This window comes from Andrographis paniculata, unplaced genomic scaffold (genome assembly GCF_009805555.1).
Source record: "Andrographis paniculata isolate CXL003 unplaced genomic scaffold, ASM980555v1 Contig35END, whole genome shotgun sequence".
Taxonomy (NCBI): Eukaryota; Viridiplantae; Streptophyta; class Magnoliopsida; order Lamiales; family Acanthaceae; genus Andrographis; species Andrographis paniculata.
The window spans coordinates 505,058-527,344 of NW_026137568.1; the positions used below are offsets into that span (position 1 = coordinate 505,058).

At 29.3% G+C, this 22,287-nt stretch overlaps 2 protein-coding genes across 3 annotated transcripts; one reads left to right on the top strand and one right to left on the bottom strand.

The window, feature by feature from the left end:
• Positions 1–6,270: 6,270 nt before the first annotated feature.
• Positions 6,271–11,382, top strand: LOC127249187 (sodium/hydrogen exchanger 1-like). The gene is made up of 15 exons (XM_051271886.1): positions 6,271–6,576; positions 7,301–7,589; positions 7,694–7,812; positions 8,301–8,398; positions 8,720–8,776; positions 8,866–8,912; positions 9,010–9,204; positions 9,289–9,335; positions 9,413–9,479; positions 9,547–9,647; positions 9,724–9,825; positions 9,929–10,067; positions 10,147–10,209; positions 10,302–10,385; positions 10,700–11,382. Exons 2-15 carry the CDS (start codon positions 7,419–7,421, stop codon positions 11,072–11,074), a joined length of 1,665 nt encoding a protein of 554 aa, XP_051127843.1. The 5' UTR covers positions 6,271–6,576; positions 7,301–7,418; the 3' UTR covers positions 11,075–11,382.
• Positions 11,383–11,418: 36 nt separating this feature from the next.
• Positions 11,419–14,659, bottom strand: LOC127249188 (vesicle-associated protein 2-2). 2 transcript variants are annotated; one of them, XM_051271887.1, is made up of 9 exons: positions 14,445–14,659; positions 13,771–13,831; positions 13,132–13,202; positions 12,890–12,971; positions 12,648–12,763; positions 12,305–12,547; positions 11,873–12,085; positions 11,723–11,800; positions 11,419–11,641 (listed from the first exon to the last, which is right to left on the bottom strand). In XM_051271887.1, the coding sequence occupies exons 2-9, from the start codon at positions 13,817–13,819 to the stop codon at positions 11,534–11,536; spliced, it is 960 nt and encodes a 319-aa protein (XP_051127844.1). In that variant the 5' UTR covers positions 13,820–13,831; positions 14,445–14,659; the 3' UTR covers positions 11,419–11,533. The 2 variants fall into 2 exon arrangements, with proteins under 2 accessions (XP_051127844.1, XP_051127845.1); XM_051271888.1 differs by lacking the exon at positions 14,445–14,659 and adding an exon at positions 14,103–14,123.
• Between the last annotated feature and the right edge of the window lie 7,628 nt (positions 14,660–22,287).

Consider the following 22,287-nt stretch of genomic DNA (forward strand, 5'->3'; position numbering starts at 1 on the left):
CAAATTCAAAAGTTTTACTATTCAAATCCCAACTCAAAATCCAAACCCCCAAACAAACACACCCTGAATTTACTTTTTTATCCTTACTTTATTTATCTTTCTTAGATATACATAAAATAAAAGACTATTTTGTCAATTTACAACAAAAAAAATAATTACCTAAAAAAGCCTGTAAATAACACTTAAGACATTACAAAATGGACTAATGAAGTATTATATTAATTTAATGTGATATAAAGTAAAATTATTTTTAAAAAATATATGAATTAATTAATATAAGAATTTTATGGACAAATAAAATAATAATAATAATAATAATAATATAATTTTATTATATGATGGACTAATGGAGTATTATTTTATTTAAATATAATTTTTTAGGCATTTTTTTTTCTTTTTAGAGAAATTATACTTATTAATTAAGAAAATGGTGAAAAAAGAAATATGGAGAAAGAAACTCAAAAAAAAATATTACTCTTTCTGTCTTATGTACCGTGTTAATGTAATTATTTTTGTATTTATTACATATTCCATGTTATTTTTTTAAAAAAACAATTATATATTTTAATTAAATTTTTATTTTTATTAAATTAAATAGTTATATTAATATTAATTCATAATTATTTGTATTTGATTATAATTATTTTTTGCATATGCGGAACGGAGTGATTATTTGGGCAAGAGCATTTTCATATTATAATTTACATTTGTTAACTCACACACACAATGGTCGTGCCAACAAAAATGATTGATTTATTCGTGGTTTGTCTAGTATAACTTTCTTGTCGGGTCTGATTCGCAGAGTATTATGTTTGATCCAAGATTTACTCGATGCGCATTTTCAGATAGTCGCTGCGATTCCACGTCATCAATAAAATAAAATAAAATAAAAAATGATTGATTTACTTATAAATGGGTACGACTAAACAATCAATTGACATTTTATAGTATATATAATAATTTCATTATTGGAACTATTTTAAAATTTCAAAAATAAAAAATTGTTTAAAATGAAAATTAAATTATATGGCGTCGCCGCCCCATGTCCGTTGATTTTTAAAAATAAATTTACTTCCGTCAGTCAATTATAAAGGAATAGCAAAAAACCAACACGTCTTTTGAAATTAGAATTTGTCAAAAAAAAATAATAATAATAATTTAAATTTTGATGGGATTTTTAAAATATTGATTTAGTTGATCCCACAATTTTGAGTTAATTTGTTTGTATTTTAAAAAAATAAATAATTGAGAAGACAGATAATGAGGAGCTGTCAGGGGGGTGGGGCTATCAGTTGTCATTGCATGAGATTGTACCGAAGCGCACTGTAGGCATCTGACGTGCGGACAAAACAGAATCATAATGTCTGCATATCGCGGAAAAGACACCTCGCTTATATATAAGTTTGTTGCTTTTCATCATTTCTTTATTATTTATACACAATTTCAAATATTGAAGATGTTTTTGGTTTAAGTTTAAATTCTGGGTGTTTTTTTCCGGAGGATTTTTCAAAATTTTTATTATTTATTATTGTTGGGATTGAGTCAATCCAACACTAATATGATATAAGATGTGTAATTTTTTTTCCTATCCTCCCCTCAGACCAAGGGCGACCAACTCAATACTAGTATAATACTGTCCGCTTTGGGCTGAACTCGCACGCGAATTTATTTTTGAATTTCCTCTAAAAGGCCTTGTACTAGTAGAGTTTATTTAAACTCATAAGGTGTGTAATTTTCTTCGCAACTTCCAATATGGGACTTAAGTTTGCACCCGAACATCATCAATACATATTTATATCACATCGTACAACTAATATAATTCAAAATTTTTATTATTCAAATTTCAACTCAAAATTCAAACTCCTCCTAGACAAACACACTCTTTTGATTGATTGTGATTTAAAATTATTACTAAATTACAATAATAATATTTTGACATAATATTTTATAAAATATATATATTTTTATTAAAAATATAAAAAAAGTAATTTTATTTTTAATTTAAAATAATAATAATAATAATAATAATAATAATAATAAAAGCATAATACTCCCTCATTATTTTATTGTTTACATGAATAATTTTAATAAGAATTAATATATATTAATACAAAAAGTTTATAATATGAATTTAAATATTTTACAAATTATATCTTAATAAAAATAATATCATATAAATATTATTTTGTAAAAAAAAATTTATATAATAAAAAAAAATTGCTAATATAGAAATGTGTCAAATACGATTAAACAAGTTAAAATAAAAAAGAAGTTAATTTGTTTTGAGAAGGACGGAATATTATTTTTTCAGTTATAAAATATATTTTTTATACGAATTTTAATATGATGTGTATTTTTTTTATAAATAAAAATTTATATAAAACAAATAAATTAAAAAAATATAAATATTTATTTATGTGTAACCAAAATTAATTTTTATAGAATTTGAATGGTACTAAAAATTTAAAAAATACATATAATCTATTTATATATATATTATTGAGTTAATCAATATTGTTCAAAAGGGATAATTCATTATTTATTTATTTATTCATATTGAGTCTTACCGTTCTTCATTTGTTATTGTTCACGTGCAAGATTCGTATATGACATAAATTTATTTTACGCATGAAATGACGTGTTAGTTGACTGTATAATAATTAATTATGCTTATCTCTTTGAATTCAATTTTTAGATAAAACAGTCATTTAACAGAACAAATATTATAATTATATAAATATATTTTAACATAACTTCTTTAAGCTCAAGATAAAATCAAATCATCTTGAATTTGTCGAATAAACTATAAGTAACGTAATCAGAATTATTTACTAAGTTAAAATCGGTATCAAATCTAAATCAGAAATAGGTTGAAAGAAAGTTTTGAACAAAATCAAAATTATTGGAAATTGAATTTTAAATAAAGTTAAAATTGGAGCAAAAGCAATGTCAATAGAGGTCGTAGTGATGTAATGAATGCAATTATAGCATAATCTTAGATAAATGCATATACATCAACAAAATATATAAACATATGCATGATATAACAGTTACAAATGTATACAAAAAGAATTTGACTACGATAACATGATATAATTTCATACTAATATATATTATTATTGATTTTAGTGTAATAAATATATTTATACATTATAACTACAAATGTAAACCAACAATATATTGTTTATTGGCTGACAACACGGTAATCAACCTATATATATATATATTTGAAAACAGTAGCAGGGTGAGCGATTGCTCAAGCCCCTTATTAATAAAGGGTGCAAATTTTAAAATATTTCCTATAATTATTATTAAATTTTAATTGATAGTTTATATTTTTTTTTTCTTTATAATTATCCAAATAAATTTTAAAATTCTAGTTATATATTTTTTTCTCTTTCTTTTTAATTGGTCTCCATCTCATTTTTTCAAATTCAATCGTCGTCTACAATTCTCTATATAACACCTATCGTCGCACTGCGTCCACCCACTCAGACCAAACTCGCTCACCTTCTCCCTTCTTTCTCTTTCGCTCTCACTCAGTCCTTCTCGCTTTTCGAACTTTTAAACCGTTAATCTTTCATCTTTTTTTTTTTCAAATCTACCACGCACGAACTGTCACGTTAAAATTTATTGTCCAATCGATACAAATTAGTGATTTTATTTTAAAAATATGTTTTAATCACGTGTTTATAGAGCCTATAATTTATTTTTACTTATGACCTAAAAAAAGTCCGAGACGGCCCTATTTGAAAATATATATCTTAATATAATATATATATATATATATAAATAAAGTGAAAGAATGGATGGTTAATTGGGACACTCAATTATCAAAAAAAAAACAAGACAATGATAAGTCACATGGAATCATATGCACTTCCCTTATCTCTTTTGTAAGGATTTTGAGTCAAATTCATTTTGGCTTCTTACACTTACTATTTATCATTATTTAGAAAATAAAATTGCATATTCCACATCATATACAGCTGGCATTTCTTTTATATTAATTTTTTTTTTATTTTGGATTTTTCAGATTGATTTAGACATAGGTTTATAGTATAATTTTGGAAAATTTTAATAATAGTAAAAATTTATGTATTTGATGTATTATTTTACAAGGGAAATATATATTTGATATAATTTGTTTTTTAAAAAAAAATAATTTGAATAATATTTGAATATGTTATTTTATATGAGAAAACAGTAGATTAAATAATATTCCCTCCGTCTACAAACTAATGTTTTATTTTTCTATTTGGGACGTGCAATAACTATTGTCTTATTTTTTTTTTAAACACTAATTTTATATTTTTACCATTTATTCATTTATTACTTTTAATTTCTATCGTACAATTAAGAGCAAATTTGTCAATTCATAACAAAAAGACAATTACCTAAAAAACAGTACAAATATACTTTAGGACAATATAAATTGGACAGAGGGGTATTAATTTTTGTATTTGAAACCAAAAGACACGAGGAACAGAGCCTCGATTTGTTTAAATGAAAGAGAAAAAAAAATTAAACTTCATATGGTTGCATCACATGCTATTACACTTAATTGTATTAATGTATTTTTTTATTTTTTTATCATTGTATGTATTAATAATATAATTTTATTTATAACATAGAATATGTATATATACATACCAAAAAAAATATGTGCGGTAGGATTTTCCATATAAATGTATAACTTGGTGAAAGTAAAACTAGATTTCAATAAAGAGTATTGTTCATTTTATATTTTTGGATGGATGCGGTTTTATATTATGTATGGAAAATCGTATTCGTAATATGGAAAATAATATTTTATATTAAATGACTAATTTTTTTGTGAATAAAATATATATTATATATATTGTATTTTTTAATAATATTTATGAAAACCGTGCCACCTAAAAATAAATTTTGTGAAAAAAGTATAGTTTCCGTATATATAATTTTTTTTATGACGTGGGAATCCGCAGTTGAATTTAATAATCTACAAATCGGAAAAGTCATACTAGACAAACCATGTGTGACAGGTGACCTGAGGAATCCATGACCTCATGATCACAAATTCAACCCCTACACCACCAGTCATACCTTACGAGACGATTACATTATTACAATACTATTATTATTATTATTAGAATTAGTAAATTAAGAACACAGTTTCACTTGGGGAGATTCTATTTGTGATCATAAGATGTGACACATTTTTAACCCAACACAATAAATCAATAAAAACATATACTATTATTATTATTATTACAATCAAATATACATTTCATTATATATTCAGCTAACGAATTATGAACATCACTGCCACGGCCCCCACAAATTGCAATAATATCTAAAATATTATCCCATTACCACTAAACACAATGTTTGTTACATACATATACATACATACTCTGAATGTATCTATGTATTGTGAAAATCAATTGAGCAATGATTAATATGTATATTTATTTATTAATCAATATTTTTTATAAACTATAGTTTAATTATATATTATAAAATATCATAATTAAATATTATTTAAATTAAAAATAAATTTTAAAAAACAAAAACAAAAGTTGGAATAATTCCAATGGTCCGTTTACTTATTATTATTATATATTTTTCTTTTTGAGGTGAAATAATTATCAAACATATATACATTTAAAGTAAAATAAATATGGTCTAATATATATATTTTAAAAAATATTAAATATTTAAATAATATAAAAATAAAATTTTAGAACACTACCAAACAAAAAAAATAATATTATACCCCCTGTTAAATTCAATTTGTAACTTAATTAATAAATTATTTTGAATAATAAAAAAGATGTCAATAAACCCAGGATCAATGCCCTTTTAATTTCACTAAATCATTGGGTTTACTGATCAAATTCGTATATTAATTACCCATAATTTACTTACAAAATTTGATCAATTATTATAATCTAAAAAAATTATAATTAATTATATTCATTACGATAATCTCATTTAATGTGTAACTCTTCTAACTGCAGAAAAATGGCTCTCCATCGCACTCGCAGCTATAATTAGAAACCGACGGTTGAGATCACTCGAGCAAGCAGTCGGGTAAATCGACGGCCATCCGTTGATCCACGCGTCCCTTGAATTTTTCCAGATAATATTAATTGTTCTCTATCACAAACACAGTATATCTGTGTATGTATATATAGACAAGACAGACATACCTGTGTTTTGCACATATATATATGTGTATATATATGTATGTACACATTTCCTCTGTCCTCTTTCTCTCTCATGGTGTGAAGCCACGTACTCAGTATCTAGAGCTTTCAATCCTGCCGTTAATCTCGTGAAACTTCTGTATTATAATTGCCTGAACCAGATTGTGAATCCGTGACTTATCGGGAAACTTTTGCGAAATTGGCAATTTCGGTGTGTTATCGGCATTAAGAGAAGTATTCGACTTGAAATTCTCTGTATTCTGCCGATTATTAGTTGGAAATTTGGGGAGAAACAGGGAGAAGTTCGGAGCTGCAGTTAGCAGCAGCAGAATTGTCTTCTCTGTACAAAGGAAGGAAAATTTGGATTCAAGTTCTCTCTTAGGTAATTCTGTTTGCATTTTGAATTTTGAAAGTTAATCAATCTAGTTCAGCCATCTGTTTACGAAGTTAGTGGTTTCGTACTGTTCATTTGCAATGCCTTTTAGATTGCTACGATTTCTTCGATAGGTCGTTGAGGTTGTGTGATTTAGATTAATCATGGAGGATGTTTGCTTTTTGAAGCTGATGCTCCTCGCTTTGCTTTATCTCTTCTATGTGACCTTACAGTATAGAAGATTCGATTATTCGCTTCAATAGGTGAGCAGATTCATATTGCAAAGCACCAAAAAAGAAAAATAAAAAAAGAGGAAAGTGTTGGAACGTATGTATGTACTGAATTTCTTGTTTATTTGATCGATAAGGAAGATTGAAGTTCTGATTGATTATGTTATTGATTACATGCACTCTGGATTGATGCGGCCTTCAAGAATCCAGCACATACACACATACTTTACACCTTTCTGGCACTAGATTTGTTTAATTAATCACTTTATGTTCATGTTTTTGCTTATCTGTTAAAAGGAATATTGCTTTGATCGATTGTTAAGGGTGTGATAAATTATGTAGAAAGCCTTGATGTTGGGGAATTGTTTCTTTTAGTATTTTCATATCTTGACAGAGCACACACACACCAAACTGAGTGAAAAAAGTACACTAGATCTTTATGCACTTTAAATTTTGTTGTTCTTCTATCAAGAGTTCATTTAATTGCTATTTTTTGTTTACAGGTAAAAATTGTTGTGGGGCAGCTGATTCTAGCTTCACTGCCTGGTGTTTCTGAGATCAGAGATCAAAAATTTCATTGCGAACATCACCGTTTTCTGGTTTTTCTAAATATTGGACAAGATGGGGTTTGGCTTGGGATCCATGTTAAACACAGATGTATTGTCAACTTCTGATCATTCTTCAGTGGTGTCTATAACTTTATTTGTCACGCTTCTTTGTGCGTGTATTGTGATTGGTCATCTGTTGGAAGAAAATCGCTGGATGAATGAATCAATCACGGCCTTAATCATTGTAAGTATATTTGTGCTCTTTTGTCATCTTTGATCTGGAGGATCCATTTTTGCTGTTTGGTTTAATTTTTATTTTAAGTGATTATTTTGCTTATTCGATTCAAGGGTTTGTGCACCGGAGTCGTAATTCTACTGGTTAGTCGATGGAGAAGCTCACATCTCTTGGTGTTCAGTGAGGATCTTTTCTTCATTTACTTGCTTCCACCAATCATCTTCAATGCTGGGTAATTGAAATGCTTACCCTAAACCCTCTTACAGACATTTTTTTTAATATTTGTACTATGGTGTAACTGTGGCTTGTTTTTACTGCTTAGTAACTCAGCTCCTACTCAAAAGACCTCCCACAGTGAATCTTGTTGTCGTTAACTTTTTTGAACTCTCAACTGCTGTCACTTTCTGGTAATTGTTGAAAGATGAGGTGCATTAAAGAAAAACTCGAATGTTCACTTTCTGGTATTTGATGCTTAAAGAATGTTTGGAGTTTTTTCCTGGGAAACAAATTTCAGCAAAGCTAATTTATAGCCTTTTGAGTTGGAATAGAACTCAATTATTTTCAAACTTGTGTAGGTCAGTATTGCAAAGCTAACTAATAGTAAATTCATATAATTTGATGATATTTCCAACATTACAACTCTGTCAATTAGTAGTAAAATCCAAAGCTTGCTGCAATAAGTAGTTTCTTATATAGATTTTTGCCTCTTATGTGAATCAGGTTCCAAGTGAAGAAGAAACAATTCTTCCGGAACTTCATGACTATAATGATGTTTGGAGCACTTGGCACCATTATATCTTTCATCATCATCTCATTAGGTATTTATCTATTTACTATTGTCTTTTATATGAGGTATGGATTCTTCATCCTTCCATAGAAGGATCATCTCACCAGGCGTATTGTGTGTGTTAACTCTCATCGAAACGGCTGTTACTGACATCATTTTATATCTAAATTACATATTTAGCTTCTCAAGCACTTTGAGCACTTGTTCACAGCACTACTTCATGTTCATAAAGTCTTTCTAGGATTTGTGAGATAAATGGATACAATTGTGCATTCTAAGGATGTATCCTATGATTTTTTAGTTGATATTTAGTAATGAATGAGTTAATTTATTCTTCCAAAACATTTGGCAGGTGCCATCTTCGTCTTCAAGAAAATGGACATTAGGCTTCCAGTTGGAGATTATCTTGGTAAAAATCAATCTTGCTACACCTATTATCACACACATCTGCACCCACACCTGCAGACAGTAGTATAACATGTCTTTCTCTGCTGCCAGCAATTGGAGCAATTTTCGCTGCGACGGATTCAGTTTGCACGTTGCAGGTAGATGTTATGGCTGTTAACCAGATATATCCCCGCTGAAAATCATATATTAATCAATTATACATATATTCCAATCCCTAACTATCTGATTTTGCAGGTGCTCAGTCAGGATGAAACACCACTGCTGTACAGTTTAGTGTTTGGGGAAGGCGTCGTGAATGATGCAACATCTGTGGTGCTTTTCAATGCAGTCCAGGACTTCGATCTGACTCATATAAATACTTCTATTGCCTTCCAGCTGATTGGAACTTTTTTTTATTTGTTCGCGTCAAGCACCGCATTGGGGGTTGCAGTGAGTCTCTCTCTGTAAATATGTCGAGGGAATGACATGGTAACTTACTTAAAATTTTCTTACATTTCATAATTTTATCTTCAGGCTGGACTCCTTAGTGCTTACATCATAAAGAAGCTCTGTTTCGGAAGGTTGGTGGCGGTAAACTTCACGTATTTCATCCGACTCAATTAGTATGTGTAACTGATTGTTCTGTTATGTACTGCAGGCATTCGACTGATCGAGAGGTTGCCATCATGATGCTCATGGCCTATCTCTCTTACATGCTGGCCGAAGTAAGTTTCTGTATCTTTTAGCGACTAAATTTATGTCCTTTCTTTACTGACCTATTTATTGTTGCAGTTATTCTACTTAAGCGGCATCCTGACAGTGTTCTTTTCTGGTATTGTGATGTCTCACTACACCTGGCATAACGTCACTGAGAACTCGAGAATTACTACAAAGTACGTTGTTACGAGACTAATTACCACATATACTGCTTTCACAGCATTTCTTACTAACTGCTTAGCAATAATCCAGGCACACCTTTGCAACATTGTCATTCGTCGCCGAGACTTTCATATTTCTTTACGTTGGCATGGATGCTCTCGACATCGAAAAATGGAGGGTTGTGAGTGGCAGGTAATGTGTCTGCCTTCCTTGCATTGTTATATACACACATAGGTTCAGAAATTGTGTGTTTTTGTTGTGAATTTATCAATGTTACTTATTATTCTATTTTCAGCCCGAAAACATCGGTTTCTGTCAGTGCAACTATACTCGGATTGATTTTAGTAGGAAGAGCAGCCTTTGTTTTCCCGTTGTCATTTTTATCCAATCTGACCAAGAAGCTTCCGCATCAGAAGATCGATTTTAAGCAGCAAGTAAGAGCTCATATCCCTAACTAAGCACAGATAATACTATATCATTCGCTCTAAAGCTCGAAATTCCTTAAATCTCCAGATTACAATATGGTGGGCTGGCCTTATGCGAGGAGCTATTACTATGGCTCTTGCTTACAATCAGGTATATCTCTCGGCTCTTAGTTACTCATATACATTAGGCGTACTTTTCTATTGCTTCATTGGGATTAACCGTTTGTTCATTTGTTTATGCAGTTTACGAGAGCCGGGCATACCCAAGAGCGCGGAAATGCTATCATGATCACAAGTACAATTACTGTCGTCCTCTTCAGCACTGTTGTAAGTCATTGAACTACATTTCTAAATGTCTCCCTAATGAACCAAATAGCTCGTAAACCAAGCTCGACTCGACTCTTTTATAGATACTCAAGCTGAGTTCAAGTTTGAGAATGATTATTTAATAAATGATCCAAACTTGAGCTATATATTTTAATATTTTATTATATAAATATTTTAGCTCGAATCCTAAATGAGCCGAGTCAAGCCTTTACCATTCGAGTTGAACTCGAACAACAAATACTTGAGCTCACTCGACTTATCTTTTAACAGCTCTATGCATCTCCCTTATATTTTATCCATCCTAAACCTTACAGGTATTTGGCTTGATGACTAAACCACTTGTGAGATTGTTAATGCCTGCCTCCAAACATCTGGTTTCTTTCGACTCCATGAACGCGACAAACTCTTTTATCGTTCCATTTCTTGGTGAGTCCCAAGACTCTGCAGCCGAGCTATTCCCTCCAGAGGGAACAGCTTCAGAAGCTCCCGACAGCAGCCGCAGCGTCACCCGGCCAAGCAGCCTCCGAATGCTACTCACAAGGCCAACGCGCACAGTCCACTACTACTGGAGAAAATTCGACGACGCATTCATGCGCCCGGTTTTCGGTGGGCGTGGCTTCGTTCCATACGTACCGGGCTCGCCAACCGAACAAACCACCCAACACTGGGAAGGAGAAGCCAAAGAGTAACCTGACACTTTTTTCCCCAATTTGTACACACGGTTTTGCAGATTCTAATTTCTCATTCGACTGTCCCGTGCGAAAGGGAGTAGATAACTATAGTTCAAAGTTTGTTCTGGATGGTACATTGTTGTTTTGGTGTGTAAAGCTTTTAGTCGGGAGCTCTGTCGAAAGGTTTTCTCCCGTCCTATGATCGCCAGATCGGCGTTTACTATTGTTCGAGATTGTTAACAGACAGCATATTTGGCTGTGCTGCTGGTTGTGTTTTGCCTTCTGTACAGTTTTGAGGTAAAAATTTGGAATAGACTGCTTTCCTATGTGAGATTGCAAGTTTGCAACCAAGTACACTAATGTTCAGTAAAACTTGGGTTCTCTTTTCTTCTACTAACAGGCGTAAGCGCATGCTGTATGTATGTATAGATACAGAAACATGTGTGTATATATAGTAGTTGAATGAATTAGTATATACTAAGCTCGAAACCAGAATCCGAACAGCAAACTAACCAGAGCGACGAGGCACACGAATAAAGGGGGAAAGCCTACTTGAACTTTTCTAGCATCCGTTCTCGACATTGCCTGCATGGGGAGAAAACCGACAAAACGGTAATGATTCATGGCACGACGAATACAGAAATGAAAGATGTATGTAACGCGCACCAAGTCTCGTTCTAGCGAGTACTTCTCGCGAATGATGCTGCTCTTTTCTTCTTTTAGCTTATTAATTGTGCCTTGTGCCTGTAAATAAATTTTGATCAGCAAATGAAGTACTACACGATTGATGATCTAATGACACAGCACGACACTGACCTCGACCAGCTTGGCATCCATGGTGGTAATCTTTGACCTCAATTCCTCGATATCTAGTGTTAGTTTCAACTTGGCTTCTTCTACATCTTTCACCTGCTGCTTCATTTTCTCGTCTTTTCCTGGGAGAGAGGTGTTGTCCATGACCTTTGGTGATCTCGACTCTATTTCGATGTTGCTGACATTATCTGTGGTTCGTCCCATTTGTTTGAGTGCCTGCAACCGATGAAAATTGAAGGATGATATCATAATTTAGACGACAATTATTGTGCCAAGATATAAAATTTAAACAAATCATAGACAACACATGAATTATGTTAAAATAATCATAATGCAATTGCTTGAAAAAACAAGTTATTAGGGGTTGAAGAAAAGGAAAGTGTCGATGCTCATTTGTCCTTAGTCAATGATGGAAGTGATGAAAAGATTTCTCACCTGGTGGGGAGGTAAATTTTCGACGCCTTCTTTTGGCGTCGACATTTCATTGGATGATTCTGGACTCGTAACGCCGTTCACAGGCAGCAAAACAGATGAATGAGGGGGTAGTTTCGGCAAAGAGGTTTCTTTCTCTTGTTCCAAAATTACATCAGCAGGTGGCTCTGCTGGAGGCTTGGGTGTAGTCGTAAGAGCAACCCGGAGCTTGGTCTCCTCAATGTGCTTCTGGCTATCTTTCGAGAACTAACAGAAGAAGAAATAATATAAAACGACGTCGCCAAACTTATTTTCCAATCACCAGAGCATAGAAGCTAATTCAAATGTAATGCAATTTTGATCCTACCATGCTAGGTGTAATCTCGGCTTCTGTTGTACCGAATGCGACAACAGTTGTCTGAACCAGGAACTTATCCTTGCATTGTGTCTCCGATGGAGCCGATTTCTGCGCTTGCATTATAACTGCATAAGATATAGATGTTAGAAAAACGATTGAAATTGATCACATCCAGAGCATAAAATTCAAAAGTAATGATCTTGATTTGAAATAAATAATATCGAATTGAAAGCAACATGAGCACAGAGTACCTATAAAATCACAAGTTGATTTTGGCTTGACAATGCCTACATTGGGTCGCACGCAGTACTTCTTCGGTGATGTAGTCTTCACCTGACACAATTAGCACACTGCAAGTTTACTCTCATGGCCACGTTATTAATATGACATGAGAATATTATGGTTACAAAACCAATTGTAAGTCATTGGAAAATTTTAATCTAAAAACTAAAGTTGCATAATAGATGGTCAGGAGACATGGAATTGAAACCACCTTGAAAGCAACATAGTGATCGGTGACATTGGCAAGATGAACAATGCACGAACTCTGCTTTTTTTCCTCAACTATAAATTCCAAAGAAGAGACAGATAAGAAATCTTTATATAGGAAACAGATCCACAATGATTAATTACTTTACGGTGCAGTAGCTACTATGAATGGAAACACAAAGATGTCAAAAACAGCAGCCTATGAACATTGGGATTTTTACTTTGTTCGAAAAGAGCTGTTATCTGCTTTCTATTCCAATTTTTTTTTGGGAAAAAATACATTATGGCTGCTCGAGGAAACAGACATCAGATACTCATCGACACATAGATAACAAGACCAAATCTAACAGACCATACAAGCATGCCAGTGTTCCTAAAGAAGTAATTCGGAAACGACTATCCCCAAAACCGATTTTAAGCTCCTTCAAAATTTCCCTTGCACTATAAAACCTTTGTATGGTGGAATTAACAACAATGTGTGCTATAGCATGAATTCGTGATACAGGGTTTTAGGAGACTGTGAAATAATCTGATTAGGAGAGTTTGTTTCGCTATTGCGGCATAATTTGGATGCAACGGAGATGCAAGTACCAGCAGGGAAAAGCTTATAATTGAGGCAAATGACATAATCTGAGTCACTTACAGATGAACTTAAGTTCACGAGGATGAATCTCCACAAGCTGAGGATTCATGATTCTTCAGTCCTGAGACAGCCAAAACAGTTAGCTGATTGAATCAGCAATTCAACACTATTAAGATTCTGTGATCTGTTCCTCATCTAACCAATATATATATATATTAAAGTTCTACTCTGCATAAGTACAAAAGTACGTGATTTTGAAATCATATACAACACCTATCCATCTCGGATTATATCCATCATAAACTCATAAATAAATTAACAAAGAAAAACAACTCAACAACAGCAAAATTTGCATCTGTTTCTCTAATAAATCGCATCTAGCTAACACACACCTTACTTAAGAAATTCCTGCAACGCATACCATCAACACAAAGCTATATATAGTGACGAAAATGAATTAAGTACACACGCAACAAAGTTCGTGACCATGTCTTCCGTAAGCACGATCCAGTCAATCAAAGCACACTCCACGTGCCACTAACTGCACCTCGCCGCCACAGATACACCAAAAAAGACTAACAAAACAATAAATCATTCCGCCGATTCAAAACCAATCACAGAACTTCATATCACAACTTCAAAAAAAACATACAAATTAAAATTAAAATTTCCACACAATATCAGAAACCGGATGACTACCAGCACGTTTTTAATGCGATAAGATAGATGTCTACCAAAATATCAGAAACCGGATTGAAACTCCTCCCGCAGGTGCACTGTAGCTTCAAATTGCGTAAACTTCCAGCGCTGGTCGAGCAAAAAACCTCAAGGAGAACGAGAGAATCCGTGATCGTGAAAAAACGACCTGATGCGGAGCGAATTTCTTGTGACAAAGAGTAAATGCTTTTTACTCCGAGAGGAAATGCAGTAGAAACCAAGCCATAAAGTTGAGGGGAACAGTACAGTGCAGCCAAAACTGAAAGCACAACCACCACGTAGGAACAAAGGTACAACTCGTAATGCAGTAGTACCTCAAAGTACAACTTCTGATGCAGCGCCTGTAAGTCTTGGCATTAATGGAGTGGCGTAGAGAATTGCGGAACGAGTACAATGGAAATTCGGTGAATATTGGGAGGTCCTGGTCTTCAAACGTAATCAAATCTACACCGTCGATAATGCGTGATCAACGATCTGGTGTTGGAGTCCTGGGTGTGTCCAACAAATCCTTTGGGAGGTGCACCAAACAGTCGGTTGCTTGGCGGTTGCGGCACAGGATAGTGGATGCACCTGCCCGCACTGGATCGAAGGCTGTTTGGAATCCATTTTTGTCCAATCTTTTTTTATTTTTATTTGCTTTTCAGATTGCTACTTTTTTTTTTTATTCAAATTACCTTTTGGACTTTATAACATCTTTTTAATTTTTTTATAGTAAAAAACTATAGATTGACATTAATTCTTCTCTGATTTAAGCTTTTATTTAATTTTTTTAGTTGTTATAAAAAAATTTATAATCTCTTTTCTCAGCAAAAATAAATACAACTATCATTTTTATTTTTTTATTATAAACGGCAAAAAATAATAATAATAATTATGGGTCACCTTTATTAAAATTAGTGCCCAATCATTTGAACACGATAGAGTTATAAACTAGGTTAATTGGGCTGAACTTGTCATGTTTTAGTTCGATTCGTTAAGAACTCGAGCTCGATTCGTATTTGTTCGTTAATAAATAAGAATTGAAATTAGTTAGAAATATGACAAAAATAACAATGACAGAATTAGAGGATAAATGATATATATGGTTCGGTCAAAATGACCTACATCTATGGGCAAAGACGGAGCAAACTTTCACCATAAAGAGAATAACACAAAAAATTGAACTGAATAACAATTCTAAACTCACAACTCACAAACTCTAAAAAACCTTCAAACCAAAACAATTAAGCCTCAACTAAATATGGAAATACGACTTATTAATTTTGGTGTGTCTCAATATCCTACTCAAAACTACTTATTTATAAAATTATTAATTTAATTTTTTAATAATATTGTTGAACTTTGGAGAACAAATTGTCTCGTTTGTGAACATAATGAATTTAAATTTATGTTCGTATTTTGTTCGTTTAATTTAACGAATAAGCTTTTAACGAGCCTAAACAATTCAAACTCAACAAAATGTTTTTTTTTTCTTTTTTTGTTTTACATATTTATATTTGAGTAACGGATTGAGTAATTTAATATTATTGTCGATTGGAAATTAATTTTCGGACAGTCAGTCTATTTTAGACAGTCGGAAGGGTAATAACGCGAGTTCTTCAATCGTCTCAAAAAAGCCTACAAACTAATTTGGATTGAATGCATAAATAAACGAAAAAAAATAATAATAATAATAATAAGAGAAACTAGGATAATGTAAAAGAAGACTGGAATGTAAGGATGGAAAATGTAAAGTAGTTGTATAAAATTAAAAAGAACAAAAAGAAAATACAAGGAAAAAATAAAAATAAAAATAAATAAAATAATATAAAGATAAAGATAAAGTGCTGAATATTTGTATTGTTGGATGCCACTTTCATTTTGCATTTTCATCTCATAAACTTTATTAATCTCCCCTAAGTCATTCGTCATTTTATCATTTGGGCTTTCTACAAATAAAGAACCTCCAAATAAGTTCAACTTGTGTAGACTTTCTTATCCAAAATGACTATTTTCATAACTTTCTTATATTATTACTTCATCCGTCTCAGATACTGTGTCTGTTATACTGTAGACAAGGTATTTTAGAAGGGATGTAATTAGTAGATAGGTAATTATAAATAATATAATTATTCTATAATATAAATAATTATAAATTAAGATTAAGATAACTAATTAGTTTAATTAAAATTAAAAAAAATTAAAAAATTAAAAATGAGATTAAAGTGTGTAATCATTTTCCAAAAAAGAAAAGTGACATAGTATGTGGGACGGACAGAAACGGCAACGTGGACATGGTATCTGGGACGGAGGGAGTATTATTTTTGTGTGTTTTATATTATAGTACTCCCTCCGTCCAAGCTAAAAGTATACAATTACTTTTGGCGCGGAGATTAAGGAATAATAATATTTTAATTATAGTGGGTAGGTTAAAGTAGTAAAATGACATTTTTGTCCTTACTTTTTTGGTATAAAAGTAACGATGTGATGTAAAGTAGGGGTATTTGTGAAAAAAATAGGGTATTTAATGAAATTGTTATTTTGTAATTGGACGTCCCAAAATAGAAATATGTATACTTTCTAACTGGAGGAAAAAAGTATTATAATTTATTTTATATTTAATACATCACATCAATATCTATTTATATCACATTAAATAACTATTTAAATTTAATTTTTTACAGTTAAAAAATCCAAACCTAAAATCTTAAACCCACGGAGAACCTAAAATCTTAAAATAGTACTTTAATATAATATTTTATAAAAGATAATAATATATTTTAATCAAAATTTATATAGACTAGATATCAATAATTTTCATTTTAAATTAATATCAAACACTATTCAAGACTTCAAGAATAAGATCTTAAAGAATGCAAATTAATTAACCAATTTCATGGAATGAGATATTTTATTTTGGCGCTTAGGATGTTAATTGAAAATTTATTAATTTCTATGTATTAAACATTTGGATCTCAAACCTTTTCAATCTCCGGCAACGCGTCAAAGTTGACAATGATCGTTATGCACTGCAAAATTAAATTATATCTACCTACTTTTACAATAAATATAGATTTATATAACTAGAGTAAAATCGCCACCTCGTGAAATTGAAAATAATTGATCTCCAAAAGTTTAATACTCTCTCCGTCCCACATAATTTGTCCTTATTTTCTATTTTCATCCGTCCCATATAACTTATCATTTCTATTTTTGGAAATATAATGATGCACTTTAATCACATTTTAAATTTTAAATTTTATAATTTTTTAATTTTAATTAAACTATTTACTTATTTTAATCTTAATTTATAATTATTTTTACTAAATAATAATTATTTTTACTAATACACTTCTTAATTACTTACTAATTATACTTTACCTAAATTCTCGTATTTACAGTAATACACTCATATTACATGAGACGGAAAGAGTATATAGATGTAGTAAAAGGAGGGTTTTAAAAAATATGTAAATATATTGTATGTCTAATATAAATTTATATTTAATGTATTGTCTGGTATATTATTATTGTGTTAATCAGTAGTATAATCGTCGTCTTTATTTGGATATGGACCATAAAATTACACACAAAGAACTTTCAAGTGAACCACGAATTGAAGAGCATGAAAAATGCATGAGTGCACCATTTTAATTTGTTGGGGCATTTTGAATTAAATTACTTTCAAATGATTCACTTCAATTTATGGTGGCGGTTGTTTGGCTGAATTTAAGAAAAACACCCATTAAAGGCACGTAGTAAGTAGCAAATAGAAGTAATGATACCAGCTCCGGATCCAGAAATTTTTTTTACTGGTCGCACAATATATAAAGTTTAAAAGTAAAATTATTTATAAGACTCGGTTTATTAAAAAATAATAATAATATAATATTATTTTGTATATTTATGTTTAAAAATATAAATTATTTATTTTAATCGGATTGAATATTTAATTATTTGAGTATTTATAATATTTTAAAATTTAAATTTTAAATAATTCACTTAATTTTTGGGAATAATGATGCAATTTTGAATTTTAAGTGGGGGCACTCCAATTTTTTAGTGGTAGCACATTATTAAATCATAAAAATTTTCTTTTTGATATAATAAAATCACTTGTGGCACGTGCCACCATTCCATCAAAAGTGGATCCGCCCCTTAATGATACAAACACAAACGACAAATAATAAAAAGAGGCAATTATCATATAAACAATACATAAATAAAAGTATGTAATTGTGCTTTATAAATGCACTGTATGTGCTGAATTCAATTATTGATTGTGTTATCTTTAGCTATGATATGTTTTATTTGTTCTATATTAACATAAATATAAATACAACATATGAACGATTAACACATGTTATAGTAAACACATCAGAATATACAGTTGAATTCAACACAATTAGATATTCATACAACACAACTATACGCTATTATTTTTATTTTTATTTTATTTTAGTTTGGATGACTTGGGAACCTACCGCCGCTACCCGAAAGTGCGCACTGGGTAAACACTCGGCCGAACCTAATACCCTGCAAACCAGGCTCGACGGGAAAGTCACACTAGATGAACTATGTGTGGCAGGTGACCTGAGATGTCGGGGGTTTAATTATGTATGTGTTTGTTCTTCCAATACAACTATAAGCTTTTATTTAATTATGCATGTGTTTGTTCTTCCACCATCTTTTTCTTGGCATGATTCCTAATATAGATAATATGCTACTCCATATTTTATTTCTCACAAAAAATTAACATTTAATATAAAAAATTATTTTTATATTATTTACGCAATTTTCTATATGATTCATATAAAAAAAATATACATAAAACAAAAACACTAAACAAACAAGCCCTTTAAACTTGTGTTACTTCTATATTTCAAATTCAGTAAATGAAAAATAGTAACTCACAAACTTGCGCTATTTTTTATACTTCAAATTTGTTGAATAAGAAAATTTACAAATTTATCTATAGACCATTTTGAACGATCATGCAAAATTATACTATTTAATTATTTTAATAATAGATATAATATATCATTTATAGAAAATAAAATTTTATATAATATAAATAGATAAATAAAATATACTAATATTTATTTATAATTAACACAACTTAATATAAATTACATCATTATTAATTTTATAAATTTAATTTAATACACATTATATCATTATATTTTTATATATCAAATCAATACAAATCAAATATTTTATATATCATTATTTAAACTTAAGCCAAACTTATAAATCTAAAAGAATATAAAATTCTAAACTATTTTAATATTTAAATTCAATTCAAACCTAAATTCAATTTCCACTTAACTTTTAACATTTCAAAACATTGAAATGCTAAATCATTTAAATTAGAATATTTAATATTTATTCATTTAAAATTTGCCTTCAAACCCAAATTTATCAAATTAAACGAGGCCTAGTAAAATTAGTATTGAAGTAAAACAAAAAGGACAATGGAAAATGGGGTTAATTAAATGAATGGCATTCCAATATCAACTATTGTTGCAAAATAAAAAAATAAAAAAATCTATTGTTATGAAAATATTATTACTCTCCCCGTCCCACGTATGTCGTTTTTGTTCGTCCTACGTCTCATGTCTCATGTCATTTTCCTTTTTTGAAAAATATTTACACATTTTAATCTTATTTTTAATTTAACTTTTTAAAATTTTAATTAAAGTAATTAATTATCTTAATTTTAATTTATAATTATTTATATTATAAAATAAATATTTTTATTAATAAATTATTAATTATATACTAATTATACTTATTCTAAATTCCGGACAATTATTTATTTATTTATTTTGATTAATTGACTACATAAATAAAAGTATACCTGAAGTACAAAAAGTTTAAGAATGATCAGACCGCACTAGGCATTGTACTAATGCTCTTAATTTAAATAGTCGAAGTTTATATTGGGTAGAAGTTGAATAACTATTTTAATATTATTATTATTATTTTTTATATCATTCATAATAAAAGGGTGTGCAACTTCTTTAATATTATTATTATTATTATTTTTTGTTATCATTGATAATAAAAGGGTCACACGTAAAAAATTTACAATATTATCATTAATATAATTTTTTCTTTTTTTTCTTTAAAATCAATTTTACAATATAAAAATTAGTTGAAGTCTTGTTAGAAAAGGTTATAAAATACCCAATTGAACTAATTTCCCTTTATATATATTTATTTAGTTGTTATATATTCCCTCCGTTTCACATAATTTGTCTCTATTTTTTATTTTCGTCAGTCCCATATAACTTGTCCTTTCTATTTTTGAAATATAATTATGCACTTTGATCGCATTTTAAATTTTAAATTTTCTTAATTTTAATTAAACTATTTACTTATTTTAATTTTAATATATAATTAATTTTACTAAATAATAATTATTTTTACTAATATATTTTTTAATTACTTACTAATTATACTTTATCTAACTTCCCGTAACTACAGTAAAACTATCATATAAATATATATATATATATATATATTCATAAATTAAAATTAAACCCTAACGGCATCGCAGAAAATTTCGGCGTTAGGTTGCATTATTTATTGCGCTCTCATTAAATGTCCAGCTAATAGTTTTGTGGCCTATAATTTTTTTTTTATACAAATCTATTTAATTAATGTTAATAATAATAATAAGAACCAATTAGTATCCAACATTGATTATGAATTAATACCATCTATTTTAAATCTGACAAAACAATTATACATTTTCACCATAATTAATTAATCATATAATTTAAAACTTAGTTAATTAATCCTAATTAAAATTTAAAAATAATATACAAACAACCCTACCTTAAGTTAAAATTATATTCCCTCCGTCCAAAAACTAATGTCCTATTTTTCTATTTGGGATATCCAACAACTATTGTCCTATTTCTTTTTTTTTTAAACACAAATTTTACATTTTTACCATTCATTCATTTATTATTTTTAATCTCTACCATACATTTAAAGGCAAATTTGTCCATTCATAACAAAAAAACAATCACCTAAAAAACCGTACAAATATACTTTAGAACAATAGAAAATGGACGGAGGAAGTACATGTTTTGGTTTTGATTGTCACTATTCAGTTAAAGCTTTTAACTTTTACTATTAAATTTTTATATTTTTTATAAAATAAATTAATTTATTACATAACACATCATATCTAAGTCACTTTAATAAAAATATTAAACCCAAAATTATATAAGATAAATAAAAATATTAATAAATATCAATATTTATTTATTAAAATATTTTTTATTCAATTCACCGTCTCATTTTTTATCAATTATTTTGTTAATACATAGTTATATCCAAGTTGATTAATATGACAATTTTCTTTATGAATTTTATATTTCATAAAAAAGAAAAATTAATTCTCATTTTATTTTGTATTTTTTACAATTTTATTCTCGGTATAATTTTATTCTCTATTACAAATAAGCGAATTTTAAGTGTATATTTGTTTTGATGTAGTTTCGAAAATTTTGGTTTGGATTTAATGTTAAAATAATGTATAATATGATGTTTTATAAGAATTTTATTTTTTTAAAAAAATACAGTAAAAATATTAAATAAATTTGGAGTTAAAAGAAACAGACCACACCATAGAAACAAAAAATTACTAATTGAACAAAAATTTAAATTAAAATAAATAATAGTAATAAATTAATCTAAACCCTAAAAATTCTAACGAATTTCTTAAATAAAATGATATTCTCTCCTTCCTTAAACATCTAACGATGTTTAAAAGATAATAATAATTTAATTATTTCATTACTTTTTAATATAAAAATAATAATGTAATATAAAATAAAAATAATTTTATAAAAAAATATAAGATAC

Coding starts and splice junctions, on each gene's coding strand:
- LOC127249187 (XM_051271886.1), top strand. CDS start 7,419: ATGGGGTTTGGCTTGGGATCCATGTTAAACACAGATGTATTGTCAACT. Junction 7,590..7,693: donor CAATCACGGCCTTAATCATT/GTAAGTATATTT, acceptor ATTCGATTCAAG/GGTTTGTGCACCGGAGTCGT. Junction 8,777..8,865: donor TCCAGTTGGAGATTATCTTG/GTAAAAATCAAT, acceptor CTCTGCTGCCAG/CAATTGGAGCAATTTTCGCT.
- LOC127249188 (XM_051271887.1), bottom strand. CDS start 13,819: ATGAATCCTCAGCTTGTGGAGATTCATCCTCGTGAACTTAAGTTCATC. Junction 12,548..12,647: donor CCGAGATTACACCTAGCATG/GTAGGATCAAAA, acceptor TTCTTCTGTTAG/TTCTCGAAAGATAGCCAGAA. Junction 11,801..11,872: donor TGGATGCCAAGCTGGTCGAG/GTCAGTGTCGTG, acceptor ATTTATTTACAG/GCACAAGGCACAATTAATAA.